General features: G+C 50.2%; 1 protein-coding gene across 2 annotated transcripts in view; it reads left to right on the forward strand.

The window, feature by feature from the left end:
- Positions 1 to 9,040, forward strand: part of HADH (hydroxyacyl-CoA dehydrogenase) — a 44,108-nt gene extending 35,068 nt beyond the window's left edge. For both annotated transcript variants that reach the window (XM_025873603.2, XM_073892092.1), the window contains exons 6-8: positions 1,846 to 1,918; positions 7,154 to 7,270; positions 8,196 to 9,040. In XM_025873603.2, coding sequence (XP_025729388.1) covers positions 1,846 to 1,918; positions 7,154 to 7,270; positions 8,196 to 8,314 — 309 coding nt within the window. In that variant the 3' untranslated portion in view covers positions 8,315 to 9,040. The remainder of the gene's footprint in view (positions 1 to 1,845; positions 1,919 to 7,153; positions 7,271 to 8,195) is intronic.
- Positions 9,041 to 19,431: the final 10,391 nt, after the last annotated feature.

Genomic DNA, 19,431 nt, shown 5'->3' on the forward strand with positions numbered 1-19,431 from the left:
CTCTGGAGCCAGTGTGACTGGGATCACATCCTGGCTCTGGCACCTGTTAGCTGTGTGATCTTGGGCAAGTTACTCAATCTCTCTGGGCCTCAGTGTCCTCTCCCCCCTGTAAGGGTAATAATAGTGCTTGTCTCACAGGGTTATCGTAAGGAGTAAATGGATTAATATTCGTAAAGGACATAGAACAGTGCTTGGCACACGGTACAGTAAATAAAGTATATTTAATAAACAAATGAGTATAAAAATATAAGGTATATGATTACATAATATTAAATTGCTTTATCAAGGGACTATGTTTCTTTACAGTTTACATACCAGTACCATGAGAGTATATGCGTCTCTGACTCATCAGTGGCATTGAATATTAGCATAATGGGGAAAAAACCCTTTTGCCACTAATCTTACTGGCAAAATGCTATTTTATTCTAATGAGTACTTCTCTGATTACTGGTGAGTTTGAATATTTTGTGAGTTTGAGCACTTTTTCGTTATTGAGCTCTATGGATGATACCGACTGTATAAAACTCCACGTATTCTGATTGGAGCAAACATTTTCCCCAGAGTACTTTCTGACCTCTAACCTTGTATATGTGTGCGTCATCTACCCTGTCCTGAGTTTCTGCGATAAACTTTTTGAGGTTGAAAAGCACTTTTGCCCTAGATATAAAGTGGACGTCATTTCATTAATACAGTTGTGGTGAAGCTGATAAAGCTATTTTGCTCATCTCTGTGTTCCTGTGGGGCTAGGAGTAGAACATAGTTTCTGCTTGTCCAGACTTGAAGGAGGTACCGATCCTGTGGCTCTATTGCCTAGTTTACCCAGCGTGCAGTCGGGTTAGCTGTAAGAGTAATGCACGGGGCAGGCCAGCTTTCATTTGTGCATTTATGGAGGGCCTGGTGTGTGCTAGAAAGAGAACACAGGGCCCAGGGTAAGAGTGAGGAGTTCTCTCTGCAGGAACATCGTAGCCCTTTGTTAAAATTTACACCATTTACTTAGTGAAAATTGGTTTCACATAAATACCACCAAAAAATTACCAACCCAACCTGCCCCACAAATTTCCCCGGAGAGACCAGTCAGTAGAATCCAAATCCCACAGGAGGCCTCCAGGACAGACGATTAAGCGTAGTAATGAGGAGGAAATCGATGAAAGGGGTGTGCGGTACAGGGGGGTCATGCGGGGTGCAGGGGTTTGTCTGCTCTGGCACCTGTACCCAGTTGGACCACCCTGCACTGCACACTGGAGCGTGAGAACATCTCAGGTAGCCCAGAGATGGCTCCGGGGAGCCCAGGCGGTGGCGCTCCTGTGAACCTTGTTCAAGGTGGAGCGTACTTTTTCCAGATTCCTGAGAGGGATGTGGGGCCAGGAGAGGAGTAAAGGGGCTACCATTTGAGTATCGGGCCTTACACGCAGCGTGTTGGGTGTTTTCTGAGTTATCTTCACAACTTGTGGAAATTATTACTCTGATTCACCAATGATGAACCTGATTTCAGGATGTCCCAGTGTCAGCAACTATTAGACTCTGAAGCCCAGATGGCCTGCCCTCAAAGCTGTGTTCTTTCCAGTGACCTCTCTGCCTTGATCTGCCTTTATTTCAGGATTCCTGCAGTGGGGGCATCTAGGTTTGATTTGATTTGATTTTTTTTTTTTAAGTATTACAGTTGGGTAAATTGTCACATACCACAGAAGTAGGGCTGTGCTGGTACTTCAAAAGAAATCTTGAAAATGCCAAGCTTGGTAAGTGTGGGTAATAAGATGCAGAGTGAGAAGGGGCAGTCTAGTGACTTGGCAGAAGATAAAGGTCAGTGAAAATTCACTTGCCTTTTATTTTTCTCTCCTCCAACAGGACACTCCGGGGTTTATTGTGAACCGTCTCCTGGTGCCGTACCTCATGGAAGCGGTCAGGCTGTACGAACGAGGTAGCTGTCCTGAGCCGGGCTGGGAGCGGCGGGTCTTAGGCTCTCAGCACTGCTCCCTGGTTCTTGAGCAGGCCCTGTAGGAATGGCTAGGCCATGCAGAGTACGGGAGGGGCTTCGGATCGTTTAGCTCTGTGAATCAGCCTCACCCTGGACCTCAGGACCTTTGTCATTGGGTGCTCTGGTCCCCCTGAGTTCCCTGTGGGGCCTCTGAGATGTGGCTCTGGAACCTACCCCCCCACACCCAATTACAGTCTCAGCCAGAGCCATCGCATGGCCAGCCCAGATTTATATCCTAAATCTCTGTTTTTGATGAAAAGGTTTCCTGTTTAAAAAAATAATAATGTAAAAATCACTGGACTAAGGGACCTTGAAAGTTCCTTAAAGTTCTAAAATTCGTGACTCTGTGACAGGTGATGGGAAGTAAGTGACAAGGCTGATAAGGGACGATGACTATTTCTAAGAGCCTTCCCTGTCCTTACTAAATGAGGCCATGGTGTTTTGTTTTGTTTTGTTTTTTAAAGATTTTTATTTATGCATGAGAGACAGGTGGGGGAGAGAGAGAGAGAGAGAGAGAGGCAGAGGGAGAAGCAGGCGCCCAAGGAGCAAGGAGCCTGATGCGGGACTCGATCCCAGGACCCCAGGATCATGACCTGAGCCGAAGGCAGACGCTTAACCATCTGAGCCACCCAGGCACCCTGTTTTTTGTTTTTTTTTTTTTTTTTTTTAACCTTAAGAATGGTCTCATGCTTTTGTCAATACTTGTTGATTTCCAGAGAATGATTTCCCCTGTTGTAAAATTATAAAACTTGGGACATGGTCCAAGGTTATAAAATGGCATGTATCTTCCTGCCTCCTTTCCCTACCACATTTCTGGAAAGGTAACTATCATGTCTGCTTCAAAGGCAAATAGGCCTTAATAGGACTGGATAAAAAGCAAGTGTAATTGTTTTCAATTACTTCATTCACAAATGGTCGCTCCTGAGAATGTCATTTTTTAAACAAAATATTTACACCAGCTCTTCCAGAGAGATGAAAGCACATTTGCTTCCTCAAAATCTGCTTTAAATATTAAAACTTCTCTCTGTTTTATGGAAGCATTTGCCACACTTTTGCTCCAAGATCAAACCAACACTTCTGTGTTTATCTATCAGCAAATATGCCTAATTACACCTCAAAGAATGCGTGAAGCGTTTTACCCTACTTTGAAAGGCAGGTTTTTTTTTTTTTAATGTAATGTTTTAGAATGTAGCACGTGGGTAATCCACCCCTTAATGTATTTTTTCCCCTCACTGAAACATACTGTCACTTTGATATACTTTCAGATGTACCTTGTATCTGATTGTAAGTGGAAAGGCGTTTTCTTGTCTTTTGCTCCCCTCCCCCAGGCAGTGGGCCCTTTGACCCTCCCCGTCGTCCCCCCCCCCCCCGGGAGGTGAGGCCGGAGAGGGGGTCCGAGCCCCAGGGGCCGTGTTCTTAGACACTGCGCACGCTGCCGCCCAGGACAGCACAGCCCGGCTCGCCCCTCTGCCTCTTTGCCCACCGCTGCTCGGGGCCTGTGAGCTGCAGCGTCAGCTCGGGGAGCGGCTGGAGTCGTGTCTGGGGTGGGTGTTGTGGCCCAGCAAGCACACTGGGGACTGGACCCCACACGTCCTACCTCGGGCTTCTTCCCACGTCCCTTTGCCCCATCACCGCTGCCCCCCCCCCGTTCTGGCCCGCTGGGAGGCAGGGTGCCTGCTCTCAGCAGCTGGCTTCTCCTTTGAAACCTGGAGCTATTTTGGATTCGTTCTCCCTTGCCTGCCCTGTCTGTTCGCTCGTCCTCTTGTCCCGGAGGGTGAGGAGACGCTGCCCGCTGCCCGCCACGGCGGCGGCAGAGTGGTGCAGTGAAGACACTCTGAGACTTTGTTTTGCCCAGCCTCTTCCTTCTCCGGGGAGAACGTCTCTGCCCACCATCGTGGGCCGCGTGGGCTCCCATAACACAAGCCCCGCAGACTGGGTGTATTTCCCCCAGTTCTGGAGGCGGAAGTCCAAGGCCGCGGTGCCAGATGGCGGGATTCCGGGGAGGGCCTCTTCCGGGAGGCGCACGGCTGACTTCGCGGCGCATTTCCGCGTGGCGGGGAGCGGAGAGAGGACACAAGAAGCTCTCTGACTCTCTGCAGGTCCCTTGTCCCCTCAGGGGCTCCACCCTCATGATCTCATCGAAGCCTCCACGTCGGGGGGCAGGGTGTGAACATGAATTCTGGGGACACACACACTCGGTCTCTGGCAAACCCTGTCAGCCCGGGGTGTGCGCGGCGAAGCGCCCCTCTGCGTGGGGGAGGCCCACGGGCGGATGGACGTGTTGGCATTAGAGCAGAGTCACCTCCGTCACCACCGCTCGGGGCCCCGGCTGCCTGGGGGCCCTGCGCCAGTGCTTCTTGCCAGCGCCCTGGGGCGTCTGGTGGCACTGCAGCGTCCCCTGGCCACTGCTCTCTGATGCCCTGGGCCTCGTGGCTTCTTCCTTGGGCCTGCCTTCTCAGTCCTCCAGCTTCTGTCCTCGCTCTGTGCGGCTCCCGTGTGTTCGTGCTCTAACAGGGGCCTGGTTGGTGCAGTTGGTCCCCCTCATCCCTGCGGCTTTCTGTCCAGATCTTTGAGCAGGCTGGCGCCCGGCAGCAGACCGCCACACCTGTTGGATGTCCCTTCCTGACAGGTCCCAGGCAGCTCTTCTGGGAGGGCTGGGCTGGTGGCAGGCCCTGGGAGTGTCCCTGCCCCGCAGTCACTGTGTGACATCCTGCGCCCTGTCATTCCTCTGCCCAGGACCTCTTCGGTGTTTCTGTTGTAGACTACCGAATACAGTTCCCTTCCCAGAGAAGCTGCTCTCACCTTCCCCTCCGCCCCTGCTGCCGTCACCACGGACCTCACTCCCCCCCGCTCTTACAAGGCCCTGTCTGATGTCCCCAGTGTTCCCAGCTGGTCGCCATCTGTGTTATTGTAACTCTCTGTACGCTTTGGCTCTCCCTCAGGGTGGTTGCCGCTCTCCTCCCCGTGGCAGGGCGTCTTTCTGTTGCCGGATACTGTTTCCCTTGCGGCGCCTGGGAAGGGTCTCCTCTGCATCTTCCCCAGAGTGCTCCTACAGGATAGGCACTTAGGGAGCTGTTGATGAAGGAGGGAGTAGGGGCTGCCGCCGGGGCCTGTTATTAATGCCAAGAATGGTGGGTAGGTGGTGCTGATGAGCCAGCCTAAGAAACAAGTCCGGCTGCTCCCAGGCCCCCACCGCTCCCAGGTCCCCACCGTGCAGGAGGAAGCTTTTCCTTGTTGTCTAGAGTTGGGGGCTCTTAACTGGGGAGAGGTGGGAGGCCCCATGAATCTCCTGAAGTTTTGTGTGTGCAGTTTATTTGAGGCAGGTGTTCTATTCTCAGTGAAGTGCTTGACTCTGTACAAGTTTAGGAATTAGTGGTCTAAAGCACAGTTCCATATTTAACTCCCATGTGGCGCACCAATCTGTGTGCTTTATTTCTCCCTCTTCTTGTCTCTTTTGCTCTGTATTACCGAGAATTTTTAGAGTTGCTGACTTTGTAACACTGCTTAGATTTCTTTTCTTTGATATGCTTTATCTTCATATTTTTTGAAATAAAATAGTCTTCAAGTGAGTCGCTGAATCTGGAATTACAGAATTGCCCCTAGGGTTCATTATTTGCCCTTGAGTAGAGATTTGATTAAATGGCTTTAGGTAAGTTGGAACCGTTACACCGTGAGATTTCTGTCCCCAGGAGCTGATATTCTGACGAAGAGAGGTTGTCCACAGTGAATGAACCAGTAGATGCCACGTTAGGTTGTGACCAGTAATCCGGAGAAAGATAAAGTGAAGAGGATGGTGGGAGGCCTCGCCTGGAGTTCTTACAGTTGCCAGTGTATATGCAGGGAGGGAGCAGGGTGCTCTGATGAAGGGACATCTGAGCAGAGAGGCCTGCGGGAAGCAAATGTCGAATGTTGGAGGCGGGACGGCACCAGGCCCAGGGAGCAGCAGGTGCTGACCAAGGAGAGCGGTAAGCGAGGTGTCATTTAGCATCTGGGCTCTAACACCATAGAAGCCTCGGGGTCAGATGAAGGCCTCGGAGCAGAATCCATTTATCAGCTGCCGTGTTCCTGCTCATTTCTCCTTTGCACATGCTGTCCCCTCTGCCTGGCATGCTCTTCCTGCCCTCTCATCCCTTGGGATGCTCTTCATCCTTCAGGACCTGGGCCTCAGTGGGTGGGTTTTGGTGAAATGTTAGCCCTTTGAGCAAATCTCTCCACCTTTGCCCACACAGAGGCGTGTCAGTCTTCATGAATCTTCAGCAGTGGCTGGACACATCCGAGTCCTCCCACTATAGCATGAGTACTTGGGGGCTTGTCTGGTTTTTCTCTGTCTCATTCTCAGGCTCTGGTGCATGCCTAAAAATCTGAAACGTGTTTAGGTATAAAGTTCTCTTTGAGGATTTGAACTTTTTTCTCCTTTTATTTAGCTTTGGTGTAACCGACCATTTCTTTATACTTTGGAACAAAATTTCTAGATGATCACTTGTTATAGACCATTTCCATTCCTGATTTTGGAAAAAGGGAACAGGTTCTCTGAAAGACTTCTTGTGGGCCCAAGGACCATAATAGTGAAGGGTAAAATTCCAGGAAAAAAAGCACATCGGCTCGTGTCTTAATCTAATAAACACACTTTCAAATTTGAGTGGCAATTTTAAATCAGATTTGGGCTTCTTTTTAAACTTTATCTTGACTAAAGGGGTGATGTGAGTGGTAATTCCAGAGGAATATGTAAAACCAAGAAAGCTGGAAAGGAAAAATATGCATACCATACATACAAAAACACAAAGCTTAGTTCTTTTTTTGTTTTAAAAAAGTCCCTGTTTATCAATAAAAACGTGCTCTAGCTTTAAGTGATGTTGTAATAAGTTATTCCAGAGTTGGAAAATCCCAATCCATTAACAATGACTAATGTTTCCAGGCCACCGGAGCCTTCTCTCTGCGTGAACACCGGAGCAGTGCTCTAGAATTCACCTCACAGAATAGCTTGGTGGAATAGCTTTGAAAATCTTGTGGTCTATTTGGCGTGTACCTCTGAGATGAAATCGTACCATAGCCAGAATTCCTGACTCTGGATGTTTTTTGCATGTGCAAACTTGTAAAACTCAATTCTGGGACCAACAGTATGACAAGGAGAACCGCGGGAAAGATGGTGATGGCTCAGTGCTGCCCTCTTGTCTTCAGGTGATGCATCCAAGGAGGACATCGACACTGCCATGAAGCTGGGGGCTGGGTACCCCATGGGCCCATTTGAGCTTCTAGATTACGTGGGGCTGGATACTACGAAGTTCATCATGGACGGTAGGAATTGGACTTCCCTGTTTTTTCTGTAGTGGAATCGAGGTCGTTTCTTTCATAGTACAATGCTTGTAACTTGAAATTTCAGGGGGTCTTCGTAGGCCTTCCAGAGTTCTGCCCCACCAGCTTAAAGATTCAAGTTAAAAGGTGGCAGAAAAAGGAAAAATGTGCTTGCCTAGTGTCTCTCCACAGGGTAACTTGTTTTTAAAACTTTTCTTTTTGAAACAATTATAGATTCACAGGAAGTTTCAAAGATAGCAGAGTGGTCCCGGGTCCCGGGTACCCCTTACCCGGTTTCCCCGACGGCTCCGCAGGACAGGAACACGTCGGAAGCAGACATTGGTACCATGTCATTCCGCCATAAATGCTGATTTGTGTAACCTCCACTTCCGTGGAGATCTGCACCCCTTTAAGGATAATAATGTATCCCTTTACTATAGTGGCTCTAAAGTTAACAGTAAAGATGATAATGAAAAGTGGACTCCTGAAGTTGAGTGTAGCTCAGGCCCCCACGTTTCACAAAGAACACCTAGGTATTTGTGGGGAGCAAGGAGGGTTCTGAATGAAGCATGAACCTTTGTATTTTGTGAGGCTGCAGACTACCAGTGGCGGCAAGTTCAGATTTTTAACGTGTGTCCCAAAAGTTGTTGCACGGTGCCACTGAGGGGTCCAGGCGGCAGATGAGCTGGTTCCGTGTTTCCGGGAGGACACTGCGTGAGTGGCCGGGCCGTGGCGGAGCCGGGCCGCGAGCAGCGCCGCCGGGTGCTTCGGGGCCCGTCCGGCTGTGCCGGCTCAGCTGCCTCCTGCCTCTGCCACGTCAGAGTGGGGACCCTTCTCCTGAGCTGTGCCCCCAGCCTTGCCCTGGGGGTGCTGAGGTGTCCGAATAATCCCCGCGCTTCGTCCTCAACCTCTTTCCTCCTCTCAATAGGGTGGTATGAAATGGATGCAAAGAACCCCTTGTTTCAGCCCATCCCGTCCTTGAATAAGCTGGTAGCAGAGAACAAGCTGGGCAAGAAGACTGGAGAAGGATATTACAAGTACAAGTGAGGCACAGCTGCTCCGGCTCCGGGAGGAACCCCGTAAGCACGTACCAGCAGCTCCCCCAAGTGCCACGGGAACGTTCTCTGGTCAGATGTTCCCTCTCACAGCACAGTCTGTTCGCTGTGCGTTTTGTGACCTGTCTGAAGTAATTATTTACGCTAGTTATCGTAATGGCAGATTTCTCCATTGAGAACTAATTTCCCTTTTTCAGTCTGTTCATTTCTGTGTATTCTCTCAAAAGCTTTACACCCTTGGTGCCTTGGAGCAAACATTTCTTCTGAACCTTACCTTTTCATAAAGAATTGCCTGGATTCGTTCCCTTGTGAAGGGGCACTTGCCCTGCGCGCCGCTGTGCTCACCGTTGGCACACGGGAGCGTGGCGAGCCGTCGGACACGTCGGTGGCGCGTCTGGAAGGTGCTGCGTGAGCAGCCCCCGCGTCCTGCCTTGCCGAGAACAGCTGCTCCCTGCAGCCTCAAGCCTTACCCTGCATGTGGGGCGCGACCCGAGACGTCATGTCTTCACTCAGCTCCGGCTGCTGGTGGGCCTATCTCCGTGTGCTTGGTTTGCGGGAAGAGGTTCCATTCACATCCAGAAACTCAGTGAAGTCCGTCTGTCTCTCTTTTTTTTCCCACGAGAAATCATTGCTGCAGACTGCCTGTAAATTGATTCTAATAAAATGCAATCTTTTAATCTGTGAAAATTTGAATTGAAATAAACGTGTATAATTTAAACTTGGGGCATGCTTGGATGGTTGCGGAAGTTAAGGTTGGTAATTTAGGCAAAAGCCTTGGCCCGTCGTCTTTGGCCTGCTGTTACTTGGGAAGGCGGCCACGGCGGCAGGCGTTGCCGTAGAGCCGGCCGGCCGCAGTCACTCCGGAGACTTCCTACCAGTAAAGCAGCCGTAGGGCGCCAGAAAACGATTTCTAAGGAACATCTGTTTCTTCTTTGCCAACAAAGAGAAATAGTGTAACATAAGCTTCTTTTAATCAAGGGCTTGAGAAAGTGTCTTCCAAGATAGAATTTTGAAGCGGGAAAGACGTCGGAGGCCCTCACGTCCGGCGGCCTCGGTCACAGAGCGCTTACGTGATGCGTGCGAGGTCGCAGAACTGGGTCAGAGCAAAAGAGCGCGTCTGAAAACCTCAGATCCAGACTTTCACACAGGACTGTCCCCAGCACGGCCGCCCTCATAGTTTGGTGTCCTGGGTCACTGTTTCAGTGGTTGAGAGATCCTCCCCCCTCACGTCGTTGTTGATAAAAGGGAGCTGGTTAACCTTTGTCCTGACCCTAACTATAGCATCATGGGAAAATAAGTAAATACGGTATATACATTTCTACTCCACATAGAACCTGGCTTAGAAAACTTGTAGGTTATTCTAAAACATTTCCTAACGAAAGAAAGGAAGCACCTGCGACGCCACCACCACTTGCATTTCCCAAGTCCCCTTGTGGTCGCGCGGGCCCTGCTCCTCTCAGGCTGCCGCTTGACCTGGGCCCGGAGCCCTGGGCTGAGGAGGCCGCTTCACCTCCCTCCCGCTCCCACTGCACTGCAGTGCCCGGAGCCCTGGGGCCCTTGTCCCCGAGGCCGCACGGCTCTGGGCCATGGAACTCCAGGGGAGGGGGAGCCCCGGGGTGCAACCGCCGCCCTGCCGCGATGTCTTTTCCCAACCCAGGTGTTTAAGCGCATTCTGGCCTCATCCAGAAAGTCCGCAGGCCTGGCCTCCGCCGCCTCCATCACGTCTGGGGCCCAGCAGGAGATGTGAACATCTGTCGCCCGTGGTAGGTGGGGCCGTTGCCTCAGTCGGGTGCGCCTCGTAGGTTCCCTGCGGCCCCCCGCTGCCCAGCCAGACCTGCTCGGGCCTCAGCCTCCCGGTGTGCACCCGCCGCGTACAGGCCGTGCTTACAGACCGGGCCTTGGTGTGGGGGAGGGCGGGGGGGCTGCTTGGTGGCCCTGGTGTGGGAGAGGGGGCGAGTCCGGGCGGAGCGCAGGGAGGGCCTGGCCTCACGGCCCCACTGCTGCCCCTCCCGGGCCTGGACCTCCCCCCACGCAGCAAGCCGGGACCTTTGAAGGGATCCAGAAAGGAGCGCCCAGGTTTTAGGTCAAGAGGGTGCTTGGTTCCTCCTCTCTCCTGTACTCCCTCCTCGTGATGTCTTTATTCCTAGAATAGAAGTGCACATCTGAGGTGAGAAAGCCACACGGTGGATGAAACAGCACACCGAGAACAGCCTCGGAGCTGAGCTGAGCCGTCAGCCTGGCCTGCAGTTCCTGTTCAGCAGGATGGGGTTCTCTGAAGCACAGTTCCCGTGCTTATTGAAGAGGCCTTTGTAAAGTCAAAGCCATGGCCCTTAATGTCCGTAAGAGTCACTGTTCATCTCTTGGGGGTGGTGGTGAGGGGGGAACACGGCTGGCTCCCTCCTTTTGACATCCACCCTGAGTTGTATTTCCCGTCTGGGACTGTGACGTGGCGAGGCATGGGGGTAAGATGGGACCAGATCTGGGAACTGAGACACTTCTGTACTTTATCCCGGCGGTACAAATTGAGGGTCCCGTGGGTGCTGTGCTACAGTGAGTTCTCTGGCTCTGTCACATGTCAGCTTCCGGAAGCTCACTGGAGGCTCAGCCACCCACCGTGGGAGAGGGTTGCACTACTCAGCAAAGGCCCGACTCGGACAACGCGTGCCGAGTATGCTTTCTCTCTTGGTTTGCGAGGTATACTTTTCACACGTTGGAAAACAAGCTTTTGTCTTGTCTCACCTCAGTTTTAATCCCCATGACATTTCAACCTAAGAAACCAATTAAGCCTACCGGAAGTACAAGATGCGGCTGTAGTTTTGTGGGGCTCATTTTCTTGGAAATAGGCATTGATGCTACATAAATAGTAATCTAAGAAATGCTTCGAACAGTGGAAGCATTGCTGTGCTCTCAATGCATTTGGTCATGTAAATTCCATTTTTAATATCGGTCAGTGGCAGAACAAATTTCAACTCCTGAAAGAAAAATCCCATCACGGATACTAATTCTACTGAGTTGTTTTGTTTTGTTGTTGTTGTTGTTTTAAGATTTTATTTATTTATTTGACAGAGAGAGACACAGCGAGAGAGGGAACACAGGCAGGGGGAGCGGGAGGGGGAGAAGCAGACTTCCCGCAGAGCAGGGAGCCCGATGTGGGGCTCGATCCCAGGACCCTGGGATCATGACCGGAGCCGAAGGCAGACGCTTAAGGACTGAGCCACCCAGGTGTCCCATTGAGTGTTTTATTTAAATTTTTTAAAAGATTTTATTTATTCATTCGAGACACAGAGATAGCACAAGCAGGGGGAGAGGCAGAGGGAGAGGCAGGCTCCCCGCTGAGCCAAGAGCCAGTCCTGGGGCTCTATCCCAGGACCCCGGGATCACGACCCGAGCCGAAGGCAGATGCTCAACCATCTGAGCCACCCAGGTGCCCCCTGAGTGTTTTATTTAAAATCACCAACCGTATCTGTTGCAGAATTAATCGGTATAAATGATGACTAGCATGGGCCTTGGAGTTAAACAGACGTGGGTTCTAGTGCTGAGCCCCACCCTGCTTTACCTGTGTAACCCGGCGGTGGGGGGAGGTGTTTGTCTCCTGGGTCTATCTGGTAGGATGGGCAAAGTAATGGAACCCGCCTCAGAGGGTTGTTGAGGACCAAACGGGATGATGGATTGCAAATGTCGAGCACTCTGCCTGGCAGATTAGGCTAATTGTGACCCATCTCCCTCCTCTCTGACCCATTTGGAAGGGAAAGTTCCTGAAAACCTATTGGCTTACAGAGTCCTGAACATTTTACACCTGCGGGGAGAGGGCTGAAGACTGAGAACAGGCCCCAGTCTTATAAAAGAGCCTTGGCAGTTAAGCTGCTGGGCCACCCAGGTAAAAAGACGAGGGCCAGAGCCCCCTCCCCTCCGCCCTCAACCACTCCACGAGGCCTTTCCAGGCCCTGGGAGAGGTGCTGGTCCCCGCTGCTCGGGAGGCAGGAGCGTGTGGGGGGAGCGTCCAGCGAACTGGGGGAGACGGCTCCCGCTCAGGTAAGTTCCGTTTTATCGTATAAGCGATAGACTGCCAATGACTTAAGACCCCGGAAAAAAGGCAAGTGCACAGAAGAGACGTGCCCAAGGTTCTCTGAACACACGCAGTAGAGAAGTAGTGGTGTATGAACAGGAGAAATCTTAAACTGCATTTTATCATAATGTGGTTTTTCCAGGCAGAGCCCCTTTGCAGGCCAGAGTAATGAGGCCGGCTGTCCGGAAGCGAGAGGCTGCTGCCTCTGACTGTGGGTCTCCCCACCCGTATGGCTTGCACCGTGCATCCGTATAAATGATGAATACCCTGGGTTTGGGGATTAAGCAGCCTTGGGTGCTGGTGCTCAGCTCCACTGTACTTCTGTAACCTGAGTGTGGTGGGTATTTTCTGGGTGTACCTCAGCCTCATTTCTGTAGATGCACTCACTGGAATATTCCACTGGAAAATGGCTGTTCTTGAGCAGGTGGGTATTAGGAAGGAAAGCCCAGAATAAGAAGTGCTTCCTGCTCCCTCCTTGGAAACAGCCGCTGGACTCAGACATCCCAGGTGTAGATACTAGGAAACACAGAAGTCTCCAAAACCAGTACTGGGGGGAGGACGACCGTGTGTGACCGAAGTAGCTGCTTGGGGCAGTTTGAAGGACTGAGCCCTAAATGCCTCCTTCTGGAGTTGCGTGGAGGTTTTTGGCATATACTTGTGGGAAGGTAGATTTCCAGAGCCTTTTAGCCTCAGTGTTAAAGTTCTAGAGAAGGGTGAGGGTGCAGAGCAAGCGTGCCCTCCTCCGCATGGACCCGTGTGGGCTAGGCAGGTAGAGCGGGAAGCCACGGTCCGGTGCCGCCCCAGTCCCCCTGTGGTTCGAGCCCTGGGGGACAGGCCACCTACCCTCCGCGGCTCCAACACGCGAGACGCTCTTGCGTAACTGGTGTCAGGCGGGGATGTGACGCGCAGGGGAGGGAAACAGCAGAAGGCTGGCCCTGCCCGTTGAAGGCCTCGTGGCTGGCAGAAGCTTGAGCTCATCCACCCACACGGCCTAGGCCGAGAGCCAACGGGGCTGGGCAGGCCCAGGGGACACCTGTTCCCTCTCGGCGCCCTGGCTCAGGGTAGATTCTGCCAGTAGCTGGCACCACACTCCTGAGTCCTAGGCCTATGACAGGTCATTCATGCTTGCATCTCAATTTTCTCTGTTGTCCTCACTTTCTTGTTAAGTCTTGTGTGTGCTGGGGGTTGTCTTTTGCTGGGAGAGAGAGCTAGTTTATAGTGTCCTTTTATGAAAATCACGGCTAATCCCAAATGCTGGGAGGCCAGTGAGGGACAGCACGCCGCCCTCCCGAGACTTGCAGTTTGCAGGCCCCCCCCTACCCTCTCCCCAGTGAACCGCAGCCTCCTTGGGCCTCTGTGTTCCAGGGTCTCTGATTACCCCCTTGAAATCTCCAGCCTGCTGACCAAGATGCTGGTGTAGGGTGGACAGCCTGCAGGAGAGAATAGAGACCATCATCCTAAAGTCTCAATAAAGTCAGAGTGGCCATGATATTGTGGGTGGAACTCAGGATGAAAGCTCATGGAAACGGGCCCACTTTTGCAAGGGCTGCCTGAAGGGTTTGTGTTCCCTTGGACTAGGCACCGGCGGGGAGAAGAGTCCTAGCTCATTGGAGTCTTGGAACTGGAGCAGGCACGGCCTGTGCCAGATACTGGCATGTCGGAAAGGGATGGGACTGTTCAGGCCCTTCTGGGCTTTTGTCTGCCCCTGGGTGAGCACTGAGGGGCCTCTCCAGAGCTGAGCGTGGAGGACAGGCTAGATTTTTAAAACTGGGTTACCCCTTCTCCGATTGAGCACGTGTATCTGGGCTAACTGAAAAGACCTGTAACAACAGGGGTGCCTGGTTGGTTCAGTTCATGGAGTGTGTTACTCTTGGTCTCCGGGTTGTGAGTTTGAGCCCCACGTTCGGTGTAGAGATTACTTAAAAATAAAATCTTAAAAAAAAAAAAAAAAAAGACCGGGGGCGCCTGTGTGGCTCAGCCGGTTAAGCGTCTGCCTTCGGCTCAGGTCATGGTCCCAGGGTCCTGGGATGGAGCCCCGCATCGGGCTCCCTGCTCAGTGGGGAGCCTGCTTCTCCCTCTCCCTCTGCCCGCCACTTCTGCGCTCGCTCGCTCTCTCTCTGTGCTCTCTGCTCTCTCTCTCTCAAATAAATCTTAAAAAAAAAACAAACAAACTGTAACAACAAAAGGGCCAATTTGTAGGACTCCATTTTACTTTGGTTGCCTCATGCCTTCTTTCTATGGGAGAAAATATTCCAGCGTAGGACATAATTCAGTGATTCCATAATTCAGTTATTCCCCAGTAAAAATACTGAGACAAGCTGAAGATGGAGAAAAGTGACTCATCTACGAATTCCACTGTGACCACAAAGCAAAAAACAGTCGTGAGATTAAGTCTGCCCCTTGGATGCAGTGTTCTCATTCCATCTGGCAAATCATACATTCCCTACCAATTTCCTCCATACGCTGAATGGAGAGCAGAAACTTAATGTAGCTATGATAGATTAAGAGAAATGTTGCATGAACACATCAGTGCAGATGACCCAATACGATCCAGTGTTGGATCGAAGTATTTTCTTGATCTTTGGTCCAAAACAGATTGGTTAGTCCTGGTTACCAGCTGCTTCCGGGGACAGAAGAAATAATGCTTATATGCTCTATGGCTACAGGTGATCCGAAAACCACATACTTCATACCGGACAAAACACGTTTAATAGCAAATTCTAAGCCCATTCAAAGGGAAGTGCGTTTGTGAGTCACTTCCTGTGTGCAGGCCAGGTGGCGCTCTCATTTCCGGCTCCCCAGAGCCTGTGGAGGTCCGTGACCTCTTTGCTCAGCCCAGGAGGAAGCGCGCTCACAGGGGTTAAGCGCACAGCGCCCAGCAGCGCTGGAAGGGGACGCCCTTCCCCTCCGGGTGACTCCAAGCCCGGGCTTTCCCCGCCGGGCTGCCTCCGGCCTAATGGAAGAGCCTGATTCCCTGCCCTGGGTGCAACCCCATCTGACCTGCTGGAGCTGCTAGAACCCTTGGCAGTTGTCAACAGGGACTTTCCTGATTTAAAACACCCCTTCTCAGGGCAGCCTCTGAGAGGCCACCTACGTGTTTTGCCTGAGGGGCGCCCCTGACGGTCACCATGTCCTCCATTTCTTTTCCTTCATTAACTCCTGAGGAAGGTTAAGATGAGTGAACCAGACACTGAGATAAATTATTACATATATCCGTGCGGGTTCACATCTGAGAATAAACGAAAGGAAAAACAAAAACAAAAACAAACAAACTTGTTTTTTAAAGTCCAAATTACCACTCAGGGCGAGGATGCTTGTACATGAATGAGAACAGGAGAACACGTGCAGATGCTGAACGACCTGACACAGTGGAAAACCTTTGTTGTAGGGTCTCGCCCATCGGCAGGTGCTCAGGAAGGACGTATTTCGGGGGGCATATCGGTCATTTCTTTTTCATACCAGGTTATTACTGCTGCCCACAGGCTCGCTGACGATCCCCACCATTACCATTATTTCAAGAGCAAGTCAACGGCCAGTTTTCACCCGAGTTCTTCAGGTTTGAATAAAAATTAATTCTGTATTACATAGCACGTATCAAGTTTTCCTGAGGTTGATTCGTGCCAGCCATGTTTATCTCATGTTTATCTCAACTAGCAGCTCTTGCACGCCTTTCCTTCTGCTCTCTGTCTGAACGACTCCTGGCTGCAGAGCCAGGTCGTGCAGGTTTCCCCAGTAGCGGGCTGGGCGGGTTTGGAACAGTCGCTTCCACCCGCCAAGAAATGGAAGATCCTTGGCCCACCCGCCAAGGATCTTCTTCTGCCCACAATACATTTAGAATCACGTCTTTCTATTCATATTAAGATGCTCAGCTGTAGTCAAACTGTTCAGTTTCTACTAAAAAGCAGTTCAGATTTTTGTGTATGTATGTATGTATCCCTAGAACTTAAGGTGGGTTTTTTTTGAAGTACAATTAATATAAAACAAATTATTGGTGTGTGTATAATGATTTGATATTTGTATATATTGTGAAATGATCACCACAAGCCTAGTTCACATCACCATCCCCATCGTTACAAAAGTTTTTTTCTTTCATGGGAACTTTTAGGATTCTCTTAGCAACTTTCAGATATGCACTGCAGTGCTATTAACTGTAGTCACCATACTGTACATTGCATCCCCAGGACTTATTTTTTTAAAGATTTTATTTATTAGAGAGAGAGCATAAGCAGGGGAGGGGCAGAAGGAGAGGGAGCAGCAGACTCCCCACTGAGCAGGAAGCCTGATGCGGGGACTCTATCCCCGGGATCATGACCTGAGCTGAAAGCAGACGCTTAACTGAGCCACCCAGGCGCCCCGCCCCTCCCCCCAGGACTTATTTTGTAACTGGAAGTTTGTACCTTTTGACCCTCTTCACCCATGCTTGCCACCATCCCACCCCACCCGCCTCCCCATCCTCAGGCAACCACCAGTCTGTATCTGTTCTCTGTATCTGTGAGCTCTTCTTGGTTTTGTTTTAGAGCCCATATCTAAGTGAGATCATGCAGCATTTGTCTCTGTTTGACTTATTTCAGTTAGCATAACGCCCTCACAGGTTCTATCCAAGTTGTTGCAAATGTTAGGATTTCATTTTTTCTTAGGGTTGAATAGTATTCCATCGTGTATATTATACCATATTTTCTTTAGGCACTTCTCCATCAATGGGTACTCTGGTTGCTTTCATATCTTGGTTACTGTAAATAGTGCAGCAATGAATATGGGGGTGCATGTATTTTTTTGAATTAGTGTTTTTGTGGTCTTTAGATAAATACCCAGAAATGGAACTGCTGGATCCAGTATGGTAGTTCTTCTTTTAATTTTTTGAGGAACTTCCACACTGTTTTCCACAGTGTCTGCACCAATTTACACTAACAGTGCACGAGGGCGCCACAGCCTTACCAACATGTGATTTCTTGTCCTTTTGATACTAGCCATTTTCACGGGTGTGAGGTGGTATCTTTGAGGTTTGATTTGCATTTCCCTGATGATTAATGATATAGAGCATCTTTTCATGGACCTGTTGGCCATTTGTATGTCTTCTTTGGAAAATGCCTATTCAGATACTCTGTTTTTTTTTTTAATTAAAAAAATTTTTATTTATTTATTTGAGAGAGAGCGCGCATGAGAGAGGGGAGGGTCAGAGGGAGAAGCAGACTCCTCGCAGTGGGAAGCCCAATGTAGGACTCGATCCCGGGACTCCAGGATCATGACCTGAGCTGAAGGCAGTCGCTTAACCAACTGAGCCCCCAGGCGCCCCTCTGCCTGTTTTTTAATTAGAGTGGGTCTTTTTTTTTTTTTTTTTCCTATGGAGTTGTATGAGTTCTTTATATAGTTTGGATATTAACCCTTTATAAAAACTCAGAAGTTAGGTTTCACAGGGCAGCTCTTGACATTCCCTGGGTTTTTATGTATGAAAGATATCCTGTGGCAGAAGTAGTAAATGTAATTTGTAGAACAACTACTATGTCATGTGGAACATTTAAGTTTCTTTTCTGTCAGAACCATGCATTACTCCCTCAGGATTTTTCTCCTTTAAAAGGAAAGCCACACAGACATCTTGTTATTGCTCACAGGCCCTTGATTAGAGGTTTCCATGTTGTCACAGCCTGAGACCAAACTCTGGAGGAAAAAATTATTGTACTTAGGACAGCTGTAGTCATGAAGGAGTTCAAAGGCCCCTCTGAATGGGTCAACAGGTAGTTGCCAGCAACCTTAGCAACAACACAAACTAAAACCAGGAGGAAACCACCCTTTCGTAAGGACCAGCATGCCAGCTCTGACCTCAGAGGAAGGCTGGGCTCCCAGAGAGGCCGACCCATCCTCCTCCGGGCACACGGTTCAGCTCTGAGCTTGCAGGGAACGGAGCCACATCACTCCCAGATCAGAGGCAGAGCCAGAGGCACGTCCCTCTGCACACAGATGCCCCGGGCTGACTTCCCTTGAGCCGTACCCGAGACTCTCACCTGTCCTTGCCCACCCCGCTGCCTGCAGGAAGCCGGGTCTTGGTAAAGTGGGCCAGGAATGAGCACCGAGCTGTGACATCTCAGATATGTGGGAGAAACAGGGTATTCTAGACGGAGCATAGAAAACTAGAAGGGAACCAAGTTGGTGGAAGGAATGACTGGCTCAGAGGACCCAATAATCCATTTCTTCAACATTGTTTACTCATGTTTTATGTCATAAAAATGTAGACGAACCACTGAAGGAGAGGGCTTGAGTGGGCTTCGGTGGCATTCCATCCTCAGCTTCGTGTCCTTGCTCATACTTGGTGAACAGACTATTATTTTTTTAAAGAGACTATTATTAATCCGTTTCCTTCTAAGATCCAGGGGGAGCCAATCACTGTGTGGGTCCAAGTTTTTTTCCCCACCCCCACCCCCCCAAAGTAAAAACTTAACTTCCCCTCCTATGCCATTCTGTTTAGATTTTCTAGTTAACTCCCAGAGCTTGAATGGCAGCATTAGGCCGCTGGGTTCATGTACGTTAACAAAAGTCAGATGATTTTCAAATGAATATGAAACCTTTCTAACAAGTAGGTCTACTGAGCATAATGGAGTTTTCCCTGGTTCAAGTTTAGGACTAAATGATGAGGAATTGGAGAGGTTCCAGAGGATAGTAATGAAAATGATTAAAGGACTGATGATGAAAGGTTCAAGGAGTTGGGATCACTTAGCCTAGAGAAGAGAAATTGGAGGGGCGATTTAATGGCAGTCTTCAAGTACAGTCGGTGGAGGGTTATTACAAGTATGGCAGCCAGCTGTCCCCCAGCTGTACTGGGGACTGGGAAAGGGAAACTGGCTACAATTCAGGAGGGGATTTAAGTCAGACTAGGGCTATCAATGGTTCTCAAACTAGTTCAAGAGCTGGAAACCCATAAAAACTTAAGAGAAAATGATGGAATGTAAACTGAAAATTGGGGAAAACGTTGACTTTTTGGAGATCAGTGAGAGTTAAAACCTACCTTCAGCACAGGGACACTTTGCTTTGGGGAGCCCCTTGTTGAGAGT

Source organism: Callorhinus ursinus, unplaced genomic scaffold, assembly GCF_003265705.2.
Source record: "Callorhinus ursinus isolate GAN/ISIS: 27379988/994484 unplaced genomic scaffold, GSC_fseal_2.0 scaffold4, whole genome shotgun sequence".
In the NCBI taxonomy this organism is placed as follows: Eukaryota; Metazoa; Chordata; class Mammalia; order Carnivora; family Otariidae; genus Callorhinus; species Callorhinus ursinus.